The sequence below is a fragment of the Eschrichtius robustus genome, chromosome 5 (assembly GCF_028021215.1).
Source record: "Eschrichtius robustus isolate mEscRob2 chromosome 5, mEscRob2.pri, whole genome shotgun sequence".
Lineage (NCBI taxonomy): Eukaryota > Metazoa > Chordata > Mammalia > Artiodactyla > Eschrichtiidae > Eschrichtius > Eschrichtius robustus.
In genome coordinates, this window is record NC_090828.1 from 136,689,931 (window position 1) to 136,706,675 (window position 16,745).

At 55.2% G+C, this 16,745-nt stretch overlaps 1 protein-coding gene across 1 annotated transcript in view; it reads left to right on the forward strand.

The window, feature by feature from the left end:
* The window catches only part of MYO7B (myosin VIIB), a 101,129-nt gene that overhangs the window by 57,824 nt on the left and 26,560 nt on the right, over positions 1 to 16,745 (forward strand). The window contains exons 15-23 of the mRNA XM_068543694.1: positions 2,613 to 2,776; positions 4,876 to 5,013; positions 6,781 to 6,933; positions 7,483 to 7,581; positions 9,281 to 9,375; positions 12,585 to 12,669; positions 14,338 to 14,544; positions 15,375 to 15,545; positions 16,457 to 16,666. Coding sequence (XP_068399795.1) covers positions 2,613 to 2,776; positions 4,876 to 5,013; positions 6,781 to 6,933; positions 7,483 to 7,581; positions 9,281 to 9,375; positions 12,585 to 12,669; positions 14,338 to 14,544; positions 15,375 to 15,545; positions 16,457 to 16,666 — 1,322 coding nt within the window. The remainder of the gene's footprint in view (positions 1 to 2,612; positions 2,777 to 4,875; positions 5,014 to 6,780; positions 6,934 to 7,482; positions 7,582 to 9,280; positions 9,376 to 12,584; positions 12,670 to 14,337; positions 14,545 to 15,374; positions 15,546 to 16,456; positions 16,667 to 16,745) is intronic.

Below are 16,745 nucleotides of genomic sequence, written 5' to 3' on the forward strand. Positions count from 1 at the left end.
CTGCGCCACCAGGGAAGTCCTATAGTATTTTTGTAGTTCCTTAGTACCACTTAGTATTTCAATATTGTATCAGCTTCTGATATCCTGTAAATGTGAATTAGAGGGAATAAGAAAAGTCTTTCATCGGTTATCGCTTTTAAATTCTGAACAAAATAGAGACCATACACTACTCAAATTCCTAAGAATTTAAGAATGCACCCCACTAAAATGTGGGGTGACTCAAAGCACGAGGACAAGTCAGGGTCGGGCCCTTGCTGGGTGAATCCCTCAGCAGGTCCCGGGTCCTCATCTAGCCTGGCTTCGAGAAGCAGCCTCTTCCAGTGCATTCTCCCTGCTATTCTGTGCCCTGCCTCAGGTGGTCCACTCTCTCCTATGGCAGCAGGGGAGGGGTGCTGTCTGCTCACCCCCAGACCCACGCCTCTGTTCGTTGGCCAGCGCTGCCGTGGCAAAATTCCACAAATACGTACAGAAATGTATTTTCTCACAATTCTGGAGGCCAGGAGTCCAAGACAAAGATGTCGGCAGGACTGGTTCCTTCTGATGTCTCTCTTCTGGCATCTTTATTGTCTCTGGCTCCTAATCTCTTCTTCTTTTTTTTTTTTTTTAATAAATTTATTTATTTTTATTTTTGGCTGCGTTGGGTCTTCGTTGCTGCGCACAGGCTTTCTCTAATTGCGGCGAGCAGGAACTGCTCTTGGTTGCGGTGCGTGGGCGTCTCATTGCCGTGGCTTCTCTTGTTGCGGAGCACGGGCTCTCCGCACACAGGCTTCAGTAGTTGTGGCGCACCGGCTCAGTAGCTGTGGCACACGGGCTTAGTTGCTCCGCCGCATTTGGGATCTTCCCAGCCCAGGGCCTGAACCCATGTCCCCTGCATTGGCGGGCGGATTCTTAATCACTGCGCCACCAGGGAAGTCCCTTATCTCCTCTTCTTATACGACACCAGTCAGACTGGATTAGGGCCCACTCTAACAGCCTCATTTTACCGCAATTATCTCTTTAAAGGCCCTTCTCTCCACATATAGTCACATTCTGAGGTACTGGAGGTTAGGGCTTCAACATACGGATTGTGGGGGGCACACAGCTCAGCACATACATTGCCCTCCCTGATTTCTGGAGGCTCAGTCCTTAGGCTGCAGGGCCCCTTGGCCCTAGAAAGTCCTTCCAAGGCCCCAGAGCAGGGCTGGTAGAGGGGCCCTGGGGTTCCCAGGCCCTCAGGGTCTCCTTAGTGAGTGACAGACATGCTTTGTTCTTAAACCTACTCTGTCCAAGCACACACATATGCTCACACGCATGTGCGCACAATGCCTATGGGCACACATTCATTTCCAAGACCAGTGCAGTTTAAACTTATGATGAAGAGGGAAATACGTCTCAGGACCTCATAATCAGCAAGTCACCCACCCCCCCATCCTTGAAGCCAGGAAGCCAAATGGTGTTTAATTTCTTTCGTTTCCCCGTTTTGGGCTTCCAGGAAGAGCAAAGCAGCTACTGCCCCCGCGCTGGTTCCGCAGGGGCGTTTTGAAGTGGCCGCTCCTGCACAGACTGGCCAGCTGGGAAGGGTGGGCCTCCAGGCGGGAGTGCCCAGGTCTTCCTCTCCAGACTGCAAGCTGCCTGGACGTGACCAGGCTGCCAGATTTTCAGGGATTATGAGGGGTGGGGAGGTTTCTGTACTTTCTCCTTTCCCTTCTCTTCTTCTTTTGGCTCCTTTATGTAAACACGCAGTTGCCTCGATCATACTTGCCCAGGGTCCCCAGAAATTCAGAGCCCTGATGAGAGCCTGCAGACACTGCCCTCGGGGAGGTCTAAACTGCACATGAAACGGACACTCCGTCTGCGGTGCTGCTAGTGGGTTCCTGGGTGCATGTGGCAGTGACAGCGGTGGCTGGGATTGCTGGGATGTTGAGGGGCATGCACTCGCTCCTGCCCATGGTCCACCCGGGGAGCCATGGCTGGTGGAGCAGATGGGAAGTCCTCAGGCCACCCCTGAGCCGAGTGACAGGGCGGAAGGGAGCCCCAAGGAGGGCCTCTCACCCCACTTGTGGGACAGGAGAGCCTCCTGGAATAGATGACGCTTGAGCTGGCCTGAAGCACAAACCAGAGTTGGCCTGGGTGGGTTAGGAGGGAAGAGGGCCCCAGAGAGCTCGTGGAGGCTGCAGGCCCCGCTGGAAGAGATGAAACCCCCTGGGGTGGGACACAGGGCCTGGGGGAGAGATGAGGTCTCCCTGGGGCGGGGTGCAGGCCCCAGGGGAGAGAGGAGGAGGAAGGCAGGCACTGGCAGCAGAGGAGAGGTACAGCGGGGTGACGGGCGATGCGCCCTCTCAGGAAGGTCCCTGGGGGCAGAGGGGCCAGGCAGGCAGGGAGGCGCAGGAGGCAGGCAGGGTAATCAGGCGGAAGGCCTGGTGGCGGCTTGGATGGGGGCGCCAGTGGGGATGGGGGCTAGCGGGGGCTGCGGGATGTGGCCGTGTCCGTGACAGCCCCCGGCGCCGCTCCCCGGTGATGGAGGCGGGCCTGGAGGGGGTGGCCTGCGGGGGGCTTGTGTCCGCACCGCGCCCGCCCCTCGCCGGAGTCAGCAGCGGTGGCTGAGCTGGGTGGGGGGCTCTGCTTCCCTGCAGGCTTCCTGGAGAAGAACCGGGACGTGCTGAGCAAGGACATCCTCGCCCTGGTCCACTCCTCCCGGAACAAGTTCCTGCGGGAGATATTCGGGCTGGAGTCCTCGGAGCTCAAGCGGGGCCGAGGGACCATCGTCCGGGTGCCGGCGGGCAGCCAGCTCTTCAAGGTGGGCTCGGTGGCCCTGCCCAGCCCGGGTCCCGGGGTCTGGGGTTGGGGATTCTCAGGCGGGGGGGTGGGTGAGGGTGGGTGGGCAGAGGTGGCTGAAAACGGGGGGAGGGGCTTCAGGGGCAGTGGGCGGGGCGGGGGCGGGGGAACGGGACTCCACCCACTTCCCAGTGAGTGGTGGACTCTAGAGGGCCCACCTGCTTTGGTTTATCTTGTTTCTTTCTATATCGGTCTCTGTGTGTGTTTTGTGTGGTGTGTGTGGTATGTGGTGTGTGTGTGGTGTGTGTGTGTGGTGTGTGTGTGTGTGTGGTATGCAGTGTGTGCTGTGTGTGTGTGTGGTGTGTGTGTGTACGTGGTATGTGGTGTGTGGTGTGTGTGTTTGTGGTATGTAGTGTGTGTGTGTGTGGTATGTGGTGTGTGGTGTGTGTGTGTGGTATGTGGTGTGTGTGGTATGTGGTGTGTGGTGTGTGTGTGTGTGGTATGTGGTGTGTGTGTGTGTAGTGTGTGTGTGTGTGTGTGTGGTATGTGGTGTGTGTGTGGTATGTGGTGTGTGTCTGTGTGTGGTATGTGGTGTGTGTGTGTGTGGTATGTGTGTGTGTGGTGTGTGTGGTGTGTGTGTGTGTGGTATGTGGTGTGTGTGGTATGTGGTATGTGGTATGTGTGTGTGTGTGTGTGTGTGTGTGTGGTATGTGGTGTGGTATGTGGTATGTGGTGTGTGTGTGTGTGTGGTATGTGGTGTGTGTGTGTGTGTGGTATGTGTGTGTGTGGTGTGTGTGTGTGTGTGGTATGTGGTGTGTGTGTGTGTGTGTGTGTGGTATGTGGTGTGTGTGTGGTGTGGCGGCAGCAGCACTGAGGCTCCTGGCCAGGGCGGTGGGCAACAGAGAGCCCCAGGTGCTCCTCAGAGCAGCCTAGGACGTCCCAGCAGGGTGCAGGTCTGCCCACCCACTGCCAGCCGTGCCTTCACCCCTTAACAGTGACTGTTGCAGAAAAGCCCCGTGAGTCACCTGACGAGGAGCTCCCCCACCCCAGGCAGGGAGATGAGGCTGGCTCAGTGGCTCAGGAACTGTGGGTGCAGCAGAGGACACCCCCCGTCCCCCACCCCATGCCACACAGTCAGCTCTGGCCACACTGAGGTGCCCTTGACCTCTCATCATCCCCACCCCAACCTGTGCTCCTGAGGCTTTAGCGCCCAGGGCCCACAGCACGACCACGTGCAGAGCCAGCCCAGGGGGGTCACCAAGGAGCCGCGAGGCTGTGCAGGAATTGCCCAGGTCTGGAACCAGGCGGAGCCGGGCCAGACCCTCTGCATTCACGGAGCCAGCCTGGACGTCACAGCTGAGGCCGGAGCACAGCCTGGTCCTGGCCCTGTGGGGACACCAGAGCATGTCCCACAGGTTTCAGGGAACAGAATGACAGTGGAGGGAAATGCACATTATTTTATAAACCGGAACAACAGGAAAATGCTGCCCGTCGTCATTAGGCCTGCCGGTGATTGCATCCTGCTTTCAGAGGTGTTAAACGGTGAACTCGTGTCTCCAGACTGATGCAATTTGGCAGTACATACATTTGCTCAGGAACATTCGACCTTGGAAAGGTTTGATCAAGGAGCATGGTCCAAGGCCAGCATTGCCCAAAAACACACACTACTCTTGGCCCGGGGCTTGGGCTCTTGTTTTCTCTTGCATCCATCATTTTAATACATGTATTTTAAAACTGTAGACATTTACTATAATGCTTACAATGTACAGTATAAAACACACAAAAAAGCAAATAAAACCGATACAAAAACTGAAAATGTAGAATGGTGAGGTAAGACAGTTGGGAGTTCTAACATTCGCTCCTCACCCTGGCACATCATCTTGTGCGTCCCACTTGGGGACCCCTAGACAGGAGGCTTGCCCTGTCTTACTTGGCTCTGGGTCCCCAGTATCTAGCTGGGCACCTGCACACATAGGCACTTGGGGAACCTGTGCTAGATGAATGAATGAGCGATTGGATGAATGTAGCCCTGCCCACCTGCGGGACCTCGGCAGAAGCCCTCACTGTGCCCCAGGCCAAGCTCCGCAGCCCCCCACTTGTGCCCTGTGCTTTTGCCTGCAGTCTGCAGACTCCAGCAAGCGGCCCTCCACCTTGGCGGGCCAGTTCAAGCAGTCCCTGGACAAGCTGATGAAAATCCTGACCAACTGCCAGCCTTACTTCATCCGCTGCATCAAACCCAATGAGTACAAGAAGCCACTGGTAATGCGGGGAGGGAGAGGGCCTCTACTGGATGAGTCTGATGGCATCTGGGATCATGTTACTCCCTGCTCGAATGTCTGAGCAGCTTTAGAGCTATCTGCCCCCATTTTACAGATGGGGGTACTGAGGCAAGGTGACCAGTCTAGGCCATTCGAAGGTCTGTGACCTTCAGGGCTTTGGATCACCCGGACCTCAACTGTCTCAGCCCTGCCATTCGCCTGCCATTGGCCAGGTGTGTTGCTTCTCTGAGCCTCAGTTTCCTCTTCTGTAAATTCAGGATCTGCCTACCTGCAGGGGGCAGCAAGGATTGCACGTGACGTTTTTGCCACACCTGCATAAGTAAACCACACTCCGTAAGGGGCAGCAACCAGTACTGCGATTTTAGAGACTGACACCAACTGCTGGTCACCGAGACCTGAGGCCATGCAGCCCTTGGAAGGCGGCTTTATCTGCTTATGTGTGGGGTGGGGTGGGAGCCTGCTGCCTGCCCAGCCCCTGACCCGTGGGCTTGGGAATCCCACCCAGAGGCTGCAAATACAGGATTCCAGAAACTGGGAGATGCCATCTGAGAGGAGATAGAATGGTTCAAAAAAACAAAAAATCTTATAAGAGAAAAGAAATAATATCACATTAAATGAAGTGCCTTTTTGAAAAGTATAAAATCATATGAAATTCAGGCTGGCCCAGGAGATCCAAAGTGTGTCTTCGTTAAAGCACAATGCACAGATGTTAGAGAGTAACTGTGCTCCCAGAGGTCCTTACCCACGCCCACAGGTGGGGGGCCTGAGGATCATTCTCAGGTCTTGTGGGTGCCCCCGGCTGAGACATTTCTGGGAGTTGGTAGCTGCTGTGCGGGTGTAGGGGACCCCAGGCTGAGGGGCCAGGAAGGCTCAAGGTAGGAACCCTGGCTCAGCCACTCAGGAGCATGGCCCTGAGCCTCAGGCAGCTTGTCTTTAAGTTGGAGCTAAGTACCGCACCAGGTAGGGCTGTTGTAAAGATTAAAGGAGAAGCACCAGGCCCACCGGAAATAATAAATGGGAGCTAAGGAGTTGCCCAAAACTAACTGCTGTGGCTCTCCGTGTTTCCAGGTGCCGGTGGGCTTGCCAGATTGGAGGGCTTGCCCCTAGTCCCCAGACACTCCTGGTTGGAGGCGGAGGGGGGCTCTCGAGGGTCCCAGCCATGCAGAGTCTTGGGCCCATGGCTGAGACCCCATACCCCTGTGCAAAGCATCGTGGCCAAGTTCCTCTCCAAATACCCATCTCTGGAGGATGGAGAGACTAAGTTGACTAGAATATTTTCACACTCAAAGTAGGAAAGGTACTTATTCCTTCCACTAGAGTGTGAAAGGCACGATGGAGCCCCAGCCGGAAGGACTGCAGGGGCACCAGTCACCCCAACACAGGCAAGGCCAGAAGGAAGCCGTGTCCTTTGGCATCATTGTTTGGGGGTACTTCAAAAAATTTTAAACGTGGCATATGCAAAAACACTTTGATATTCCTCATACTTTGCATATTCTGAAAATGCGGGAGGTATTTGGTGTTCTTGTGGGTGTCCCAGTTCGTATGTTATCGACTTTTTATCTCCTTGGAAAACACTTCCAGGACTTGGCAGCGACTTCAACCAAATATCTCCCTTCAAAACAGAACGTTCATGAAACCAAGCGTTTGCTTCGTTCTCCTGCATTTGGTGGACGGCCGAAGGGTTGGTGGCAGGGAGGTCGGGAAGGGGGCGGCCCGCGTCATCAGCCCCTCTCCTCTGCGCCCGCAGCTCTTCAACCGGGAGCTGTGCCTCTGGCAGCTGCGCTACTCAGGCATGATGGAGACGGTGCACATCCGCAAGTCCGGATTCCCCATCCGCTACTCGTTCGAGGAGTTCTCGCAGAGGTTCCGCGTCCTGCTGCCCAGCGCCGCGCGCACCGAGGTGTGCGTCCCCGCAGCCCGGCCCACGGGCCCCGACAGGCGGCGTGCGCAGCCGCAGAACCCAGCCGCCTCTGGGCGCCCGCACGGCCCCCGTTCCAAGCGGGCTGCCCACCTGACGCCCAGGGCCCCTCCCTGGACTCCAAGCTTTGAAATGACCCCCGTTCCTGCTTCCCTTCTCTGGACGAGGCTAGCCGCTGAATATGTTCCTTCTAGGAGCATCCGCAGTTAGAAGCAAACACTCCCTTTTACGTGGCAGAATGTCACAGAGGTGATAAGTGGCCAGGGAGCAGGACCCTTCCTGCTTCCCAGCCTTCCCCGAACACTCAGCCATCCTGAAGTTTGGGCTGCCCGTGTCCAACGGCCACACTGTAGGCCCCAGGCCCTACAAGGTGTGGTGGCCTCGTGGTCCCCTGGGCCCCACCCTTGATCCAGGAGCCCCTGACGGCGACACCTGTGGGAGCAGAGGGACCCCGCTCCCTAGGAAGCCACCGAGGAGGGACCTCAGGCTCCAGCGGGACTCCACAGAGCCCCTCCTGTTTCTCTTTGGCAGCTTCAGGGCAAGTTTCGCCAGATGACGCTGCGCATCGTCGAAATGTGGCTGGGCACAGACAAAGACTGGAAAGTGGGAAAGACCAAAATTTTCCTGAAGGTGAGACCCTGAACGCGCTGGTCCTCAGCCTCCTGAAGCCTGTGTGGCCGGTCTGGTGCCCGTGGGCTCCTGCCCCGTGCGTGGCCCCTGCCCTCAAGAAAGCCACTCTAGGGGGGAAGGGAGGCAGGGGGTCGGGGGAGAGCCCGGCCCAGCCCGTGAAAGCCCGGGGGCTTCTCAGAGGAGGACATTTAGGGCGAGGCCTGAGGAGAAGGAGGGCCTGCCTCCAAGCCACCGCGGGAGAGCAAGAAGGAGCTGAGGGAGGTCTCCCACTGTCCCCGAGATCAGCCCTTCAGGCCCGGGGCCACAGTCTGCAGTCCGACCTGGGGAAGCCCCGCCCCTGCCTCCCTGGAGAGGCGGGGCTTCAGGCAGGAGGCAGTATGCCCCCCTCCCCCCATGACAGCTCCTTGGCGGGCCAGTGCAAGCAGCACCATCTCCCACCTCCCACCTCCCTCTCCATCAACTCACAGGGAGGCTCAGGGTCACGCAGAGGCAGCCTCTCACCCTTGAGGCTGGCCTTCAGGCCCTCCAGGGTTGCGAACTGGGTCAGAGAGCCACATGGAGAGAACCTCCGTGTCTCCTAGCCTCACACGCCTTGGGCAGGTCAGCAGGGCGAGAAAGAGGAGGAGGAAGAGAAGATCAGGGCTAGAACCAGGGCTCTGCCAGCCTGCCCCGCACCCCACCTCGTCCCCACTGCCCTTCCTGAGGCCTCCACTCTCTCCTCTTCCCCCGTAGAGCCTGCCCAAACGTCCTTGTCTGTCCTCCCAGCCCCAGCTCTCCAGTGGGTCTGTCCGTCTGTCCGTGCGTTAGTCAGGTCTGCCTGTGCTGGGGCTCTGGGGCTTGACAGGAAGGAAGAAGCAGAGGGGCTTCAGACTCCACTGGGGAGGTGAGGCTGGCAGAGGGAAGAGGTCTGGGGAGTCCCAGGGCCGCCGCCCAGGAGGGTGTGGTATGGAGAGTGGGGTCAGCGAGGGTGGATGGCCAAGGAGGGGAGGAGAGTGCCCGCCCCTCCATCCCTCCCCCTCCCTGGCTGCTCCATGAGGCCACAGTCGGGGGTCTAGTCCATCTCTGTGTCCCCAGGGCCCACCCAGGCACACGAAGAGACCCAGTGCTTGCTTGGTGCAAGACTGATGGGGGCAGGAAGGGCCACCAAGCCCCTGGCCTCTGCCCATCACTTACCAAAGGGCCGTGCTGCTCTCGCCTCTGCAAAGACAGTCCCTTCCTTCCGGCCCGGGATCCAGGGGCAGCAGGGAGGTGGGCCAGGGAAAGTCACCGCTCAGGGATGAATAAGGCTCATCACCTCACACCATGAATTCTATGCAAAGGCTGGAACTCATGTTTACATGGAAACAAGCATGCATCTGTATTACAGCTGAATGCGCCTTGCACATGAATTTTGGGAAATAAAATACAGCTTTGGGGAAATTTTTTGCCCCCCTCTTGGGTTCTCCAGAGCAGAAGTGAAATTTCCCAGATCGAATTAACAAGAAGAAAGAGCTAAAATGGGAAGTTCTTGGATTGGGGCTGGGGATGTAGCTGCGGTTCTGTGCTCTGAGCCACCAGCGGTGGCAACATGAGGGCCCCTTCCCCTGCCCGCCCTCCTGGGAGCAGTGTGGGAAGAGTCTGAGAGACCCTGACTTCTGGCTGCAGGTGGGGAGTGGCGGTGAGGCGGGGCAGCTGCATGATGAGATCTCTCCCGTCCCAGGAAAACCAGGAAACCCTGCTGGCGGTACAGAGGAGCCAGGCCCTGGACAAGGCTGCCGTCAGCATCCAGAGAGTCCTGCGGGGCTACAGATACAGGTGCCCGCCCTGCCCCCTCCCAGCCCACACACCCACCCGCCATGTGCCCTGGGCAGGCCTGTACCCCGCAAGGGGCACAAGTTCCCACTGGTCCCCCTCTCGGGGTAACCGAGGCAGAAGCGCTGTCGGGACCTCCTGACCAGGGACACTGCAGCCTGTGTTGGCCAGAGAATTCTAATACATTATTTGAATGTTTGGGGTGGAGGGCAAAATCCACTACAGAAGCAAGAGCCAAATGAAGCGTCAGCTCTGGTTTTGACTGTATCTCGGCGTTCTCCTTCAGTTGTCTTAGAGAATGCATGGGTTTGGTTTTATGAGGTGGTTGGTTTTGGAGGGAAGAAAAGAACTGTCTTTGACTCGGTTCCCTGGTCAGTAAGAAGATAACCCTTGAATTTCAGTCCAGGTTCAGTAAATCAGCCATATTACCGCCTCCCTCCCCCTCACCACGTCCAGGGGGCTCAGCAGTTCCCATGGTGCCATTCCCTGCTGTCCTGTCGGCCCGTTGCCAACCATAGGAAGGCCTGGAAACCCAGACAGGACAAAATGCAAGCAAGTGGCTGAGCCACGGGAATAGCGGCCATGGGCACCAGCAAGCAGGGTCGTGAGGTGGGGAGGTGTGGCTTAGAAGGCCATACAGGTTCAGGATTCCCCAATGGTCTCCACTGCCATTGTTGGGGGTGGGCTCATTACTACCCATCAAGGATGACTTCCTACACAACCCAGGTGAGGGTGGAAGTCTAGGCTTTCCACTGGGCATCTTCTGGTGTAGGCGGGGGGACCACAGTTGTTTACACGGTGTTTCACTGGAGTAGACTTAGTTATTATCTAAAAGTTTTCTGTCTTGCTAAACTGCCGCTTTCTTGATCCTTTTGGTAGAGAGAGAAGGCTTTTCTTGGGGTCTTTCTGGTCTGTGCCCATTGTCATTTCTGGACTGCCTTCTTCTTCAGCTCCTAGTCTAGAGTATGTGAGGCAAAAAGAAATCCAGAGAAGTTACCACTGTGTCTGAGATCCTTAGCTGGTCTTCCTTCTTCTCTCCATGTTTCAGAGTCTTCTTAATGTTTGTTTTATGTATAATGTCTAAGGGTTTTTAGTTGTAGTTAGCAGGAGGAGTAAGGGAAAGTATGTCTACTTCATCTTCCCAGAAGTGATCACCATTGGTAATTAATGGTGTTCTCGCTGTTCTGGCCAATGCAATTAGACAAGAAATTTAAAGAAAATATAGAAATCAGGGTTTTTCAGCTTCAACACTACTGACATTTTGCTAGGATAACTTTTTGCTATAGGGGGCGCTGTCCTGGGCATTGCAGGGTGTCCAGCAGCATCTGAACTCCACTCACTAGATGCCAGTAGCATTCTCCTCCCCAGCCCCCGGTCATGGCAACCAAAAATGTGTCTCGACATTGCCAAGTGTGCCTGGGGGGCAGAATCACCCCCAGTTGAGAACCACTGGTATAAATATTAGAAAGGAGACCAATTATCTTTATTTTTAGATAACTCAGTTGTTTACTTTGGCCTTATATTAGAATCATCACATGAGTGTGTGTGTGTGTGTGTGTGTATGTACATGCACCAAAAAATATTGAATAGATAGATATACAGATATATATTGTCCACCCATCAACAAAGATTCTGACTTAATTGGACTGCACGGCACCCAGGCATCAATAAATATTGAAATTTTCCAGATGATTTTTTTCTTATTCCTTTTTTGTTTGTTTGTTTTGGTTTTTGGTTTTTATCCCCCAGTTTTATTGAGATATAATTGACTTAGAGTACTGTACAAGTTTAAGGTGTACCACATAATGATTTGACTTATATGTATCATGAAACAGTTAGCACAGTAAGTTTAGTGGACATCCACCATCTCATATAGATGCAGAAACAAAAGAAAAAAAATTTTTTTTCCTTGTGATGGAAATCCTTCTTAGGGTTTACTCTTTTTTTTTTTTTTTAGTTTTTTTTTTTTTTATTTATGGCTGTTAGGTCTTCGTTTCTGTGCGAGGGCTTTCTTTAGTTGCGGCAAGCGGGGGCCACTCTTCATCGCAGTGCGCGGGCCTCTCACTATCGTGGCCTCTCTTGTTGCGGAGCACAGGCTCCAGACGCGCAGGCTCAGTAGTTGTGGCGCACGGGACTAGTTGCTCCGCGGCATGTGGGATCTTCCCAGACCAGGGCTCGAACCCGTGTCCCCTGCATTGGCAGGCAGATTCTCCACAACTGCGCCACCAGGGAAGCCCCAGGGTTTACTCTTTTAATAACTTTTATATGTACCATAGAGCAGTGCTAACTATAGTCATCATGTCGCACATTACATCCCTAGTACTTAATCTTATAACTGGAAGTTTGCACCTTTTGACCACCTTCATCCAATTCCCCCTCCCCCAACTCCCCGAAGATGATTTTTAATATGATTGAGATCTATTTTCCTAAACCTAAGAAAATACCCTGAAAAATTATTAGAAGTGCTAAGAAAACTCACTTAAGTGTGGGAGAAAAGGTACATCCGTATGCACCTCTGACTCCCCAGAGGCGAGGTTTCAGGTTACCTCCTCCAGTTTTCAGCCCACTTTCCTCCATGTGGAGGGAGCAGTCTGATGGAGCTTGCCAGGCTGCCTGGGTCTGGGGACTGCCCTCTGCTTTGACCTGCCCCCAGAGAGGAGCTCTGGTCCTGAGACTTCTGACCTGATTTCTGGTAAACCCTTGGGCTAGTGGCCAGAGGAGGGGGCAGAGTCTGACAACGAATAAAAAGTTGGAAATGGGTTTTATCCCTTCAGAGATCTTTGGGGGGAATGAGGAAATTCTTTCTCTTCACTCTAAACACTGGACTGTCCTTGGGAATTCTCTAGAGGTCCAGTGGTTAGGACTCCTCGCTTCCACTTCAGGGGTCACAGGTTCGATCCCTGGTTGGGGAACTAAGATCCCGCAAGCTGCGTGGCATGGCCAAAAAAAATAAAGAAAAGAAAAAGAAAAAAGATAAATTTAAATAAATAAATAAAAACTGGACTGTCCTCATTCACAAATTTAGTTGTTGGCAGTAGATTTTAAGTTCCTAACCTGTCTTTCAGCCTATAAAGGCTTCTGGAAAAGAAATATTGTATGCATTCATTTCCCCCAACATTTCATTATCTCTCTTCCCTTAAAATCAGTTTTTCCCCGCCAAAGGCTTTAAAATGTCTGTGGTTGTTACCACTGACTTGCATTTCCGCTTCTAGGAAGGAGTTCCTAAGGCAGAGGCAGGCAGCTGTGACCCTCCAGGCCTGGTGGAGAGGCTACTACAGCCAGAGGAACTTCAAGCTGGTAAGAGACTCACGTGGGAGGCGGAGCCTGCAGGAGCAGCCGTCCAATTAGATACGAATGTTGACGTTTGTTTATGACTGTGAGAGCTGGGGCAGGAAGCATCACATCAGTCACAGGCATGATCCAGACCTCAGCACCCCACACACTCTTCTTAGCACAGTGTCAGGTCACACGGTTTGCAGGTTTCAAAGCGTTCTCCTGCAGAATTTGGGGCATCTCCAGAGCTAGAATGAGATGTCCTACTCTGAAATTAGATGGTGGCTTTTTTTCCCAATTTCCAGGCAACAAAATAGGTTAATGGATTGATTATTTTCTGTTTCAAGCATTTTTTTCTAATTTTTTCCTTGACCACAGGCGCTGCTAATGAGTGTCTGCACAACAAACAAACCAGAGCAACCTTTAACCGTGTCCTGTGGGGCCTGTTTGACTGCTTGTCTTGGTCATGGCTGCGACTGTGGTTGGGACATGCAGTGGTCACATCAGCAAAACTGACCCAGACCTGTCCGCATTCCATGCTCACAAGGGCACGTTGGCAGCTGATATGGATGGAAAGGCTACTTGGGGCCTGTTGCTCTGTGTGCATCATTTTATTTACTATTAAGCCAACGCTGTATGTCAAGGAACCGAGGCACAGAGAAATTAAGTCATTTCCCCAAGAGCACGCAATCAGTAGGCAGCAGAGCTGGAGTTTGGATGCATGTCTGTGTGACTTCCAAACCTGTAAGATGAAGCATGACCCCTCACACCTGGCAGCCGTTAGGTTGGTCTTTCAGAAGCCAACAGGAGCCATCCCAGAAGCTTAGGGACTGCTGTGGCCTAGGGTGTGTTTGCAGCATAGAAACAGGTACTCATAGTTTATTATTTCCTCTTGATTTTCAAGATCCCTGAGGGATTAGCTTGATGGAGCCGGCCATAGGCCTCCACACAGGTGCTCTAGCTCCACAGAAGCTGGCTGGACTTGGCTGCAGGTGTGAAAAGCAAGGCCTCTGGAATCGTATCACGCATGTGACACCCAAACCAGTTCTCTGTTACTGGCAGAACTACCAGGAAACTACTTTATTATTTACGCCATTTTTTCTCTCTCTTTTTTTTTTAAGGAATTCCTTTATTTTTATTATTTATTTATTTATTTTTGGCTGTGTTGGGTCTTCGTTTCTGTGCAAGGGCTTTCTCTTGTTGTGGCAAGCGGGGGCCGCTCTTCATCGGGGTGCGCGGGCCTCTCACTATCGCGGCCTCTCTTGTTGCGGAGCACAAGCTCCAGACGCGCAGGCTCAGTAGTTGTGGCGCGCGGGCCTAGTTGCTCCGCGGCATGTGGGATCTCCCCAGATCAGGGCTCGAACCCGCGTCCCCTGCATTGGCAGGCAGATTCTCAACCACTGCGCCACCAGGGAAGCCCTATTTACGCCATTTAAAAAGACTTCTTTAGCACTAATTTCTTGCCAGGCTCTGTTCTAACTGCTTTACAAGTATAACTCATTCAATACGCTCGTACTCACAGGCACGTAAAACTTTAGCACTCGCGCTTTGCCATAAAGCAGGTAACTGTAAAGCTGATTTGTGAGGTCACCTTGCCCCTTGCTCTCTGTCCCCTCGGGAAGGCCTTTCTCTGCTCTGTGCCCGGCTGGGCCCAGGCCTCTCTGTGAGCGCCTGTCCTTCTTGCCTCCGCAGGTCCTCCTGGGTTTTGAGCGTCTGCAGGCCATTGCCCGGAGCCACCTGCTGGCAAAGCAGTACCAGGCCATGCGGCAGAGGATGACCCAGCTGCAGGCCCTCTGCAGGGGCTACCTTGTGCGCCAGCAGGTCCAGGCCAAGAGGAGGGCAGTGGTGGTCATCCAGGCGTATGCCAGGGGCCTAGCTGTCCGGCGGCAGAAAGCCAATGTAGGTGGTCACTGCCCTCTCGGGCAGGTGGGAGATGGCCGGGCCCAGGTGAGGGAGGGTAGGCAGGAGGAGTAAGCAGCAACATAGGGCTCCCACCAGACACTCCTGCCCCCTCCAGGTCCAAAAATACCAAGAAATACCAAGAGGAGCCTTCAAGAGAGTCCGGGCAAGAGAGGCGGGAGGGCGGGGAGCAGGGGAGTGGCGCCGAGATGCATATCCCTGCGTTCTGAAATTTCACCCTTGCGTGATCCCATTCCCTCCATTCGGACAGCACCTGAGACTCAACCTCACTCCTCAGAACTTGCTCATTTGGCAATGGTGATAAGGAAGAGGGCCTAGGATGAAGTCTGCCCCTGCTCCGTAGATGAAAATGGGTCCCCGGAGCACAGTGCTAGTACAGTGGCCAGAGCAAGAAAGAGGGCAGAGCCCCAGACATGTCAGCAGCGTGTTCCTGCACCCACATGGCCCCGGACGGGCCACAAACCAGGGCAGGCCCAGGGCCCTCTCCCAGGGGAACCTTGGTGCTCTTTGTGAAGGGACCAGGTGGGCCTGGGTGGGTTTTGCAGCTAGGTTCTGGGGGTCTTCGGGCTTTGGCGTGGTACCCTGTGAGAACAAGCAAGCATCTCCCCTCTATGGACCTCTAACTATCCACTGGGAAAGGAGAGGCCCAGGCTGGTTATCTCCAGTCCCTCTCGCTTTTAAAACCTAGGATTTTAGAGGGAAATGTATTGATTTGGACAAATACGGCAGGAGGAGGTTTATTTGGCTTCCGGGAGGGGCTTGCCCCCGCCGGGCCTGTGGTAACCGTGGCCCCCGGGGTGTCTGTGCAGGGGCCTCTGGTCGTCCCCGCTGAAAAGCAGAAAAGCCCAAGCGCTGTCCCCAGGAGGAAGCGTAAGTCCATCTACGACACTGTCACCGACACGGAGATGGTGGAGCAGGTGTTCGGCTTCCTGCCTTCCCTGATGGGCGGGCAGGAGGACCAGGCCACGCCGCACATCGAGGTAAGACAGGCCCTGCCGGCCCAGCGGCGGTGGGGGGCTCTGTCTAGGGGCCAACCTCTAGGCTTTGCTGAAAAGCCAAGACTCAGCTCGGGGAGCCGATGGAGAAGGTAGGTGTTGAAGTGAGTTCTGCGGTCCTGGGTGAAGATGCAGAGAAAAGAGGAGCAACGGTCTCTGTGGTCAAACCCTTTCAAGTTGAGCAGGTTTCTCACCTGCAAGGCTTCCTAGAGCCTTTACTGTGTGAATGTCATTGGGCTTTCAATCGGGCAGCGTTTCCCGCGTGTGTTCGGCCCCTGTCACACAGCACCTCGGTGGCCGCTGCTCTGCCGTATGTGACCTGGGGACCCGAGGTAGAAAACGCACGGCAGGAGGAGGCCGTGTCTGATGTTGGGGGGGGGGGTGGAGGGGGCGGCAGGGCGGGAGGAGCGGGCAGGAGAGGGCAGCTCCGGGGCTGTCCCGTTGGCTCGCACCGCATCCTGCTCTGGGCCAGTGACCTAGGCGCCCCCCAAGGTGCTCATGCCTCCCCCTCCCCCCACCCAGGCTCCCCACACACAAATCATCTGTGCAGTGCCGGCAGCCCGGCCCCCCTCCACTGGAGGAGCACTTGACAGAAGTGAGCAGGAGGCGGGTAGGGAGTGGGGGGTGTCTGGAGAGCCCAGGTCTGCAGGCAGAGGGTGCCAGGTACCTGGGGCTTTCACACCGAGGCCCGCCCAGCACCCGGCAGCCCACCAGGGGCCCACCGAGGGTGAGGGTCGGGGAGGTCCCCAACACAAGGGGCAGTGGATAATTCTGCACCCCGTCAATAACCAGACAGACCCTTCTTGGGGCTCCCTGGCCCCCCAAAGATGCACACGCTGCCAGGTCACATCTGAAAGGACAGCAGACCCTTGTCCCTCTCTCTCACGGGCACCCAGGATCTGGAAGAGAGGACCCAGAAGCTACCCGAGGTTGACCTGGACACGGTCCCCATGATGGGGGAGCCCGAGGAGGACGCAGACGACCTGGCCGAGTACACCTTCCCCAAGTTCGCCGTGACCTACTTTCAGAAATCAGCCAGCCACACACACATCCGGCGGCCCCTGCGGTACCCTCTGCTTTACCACGAGGAGGACGCCGACTGCTCGGTACCTGGCTCTCTGGTTTCTGGCGGCTCAGGCCTCCCCCTGGTTCGGGCGGGGTGCTGTGGGCTCCACGCGGCGTGGA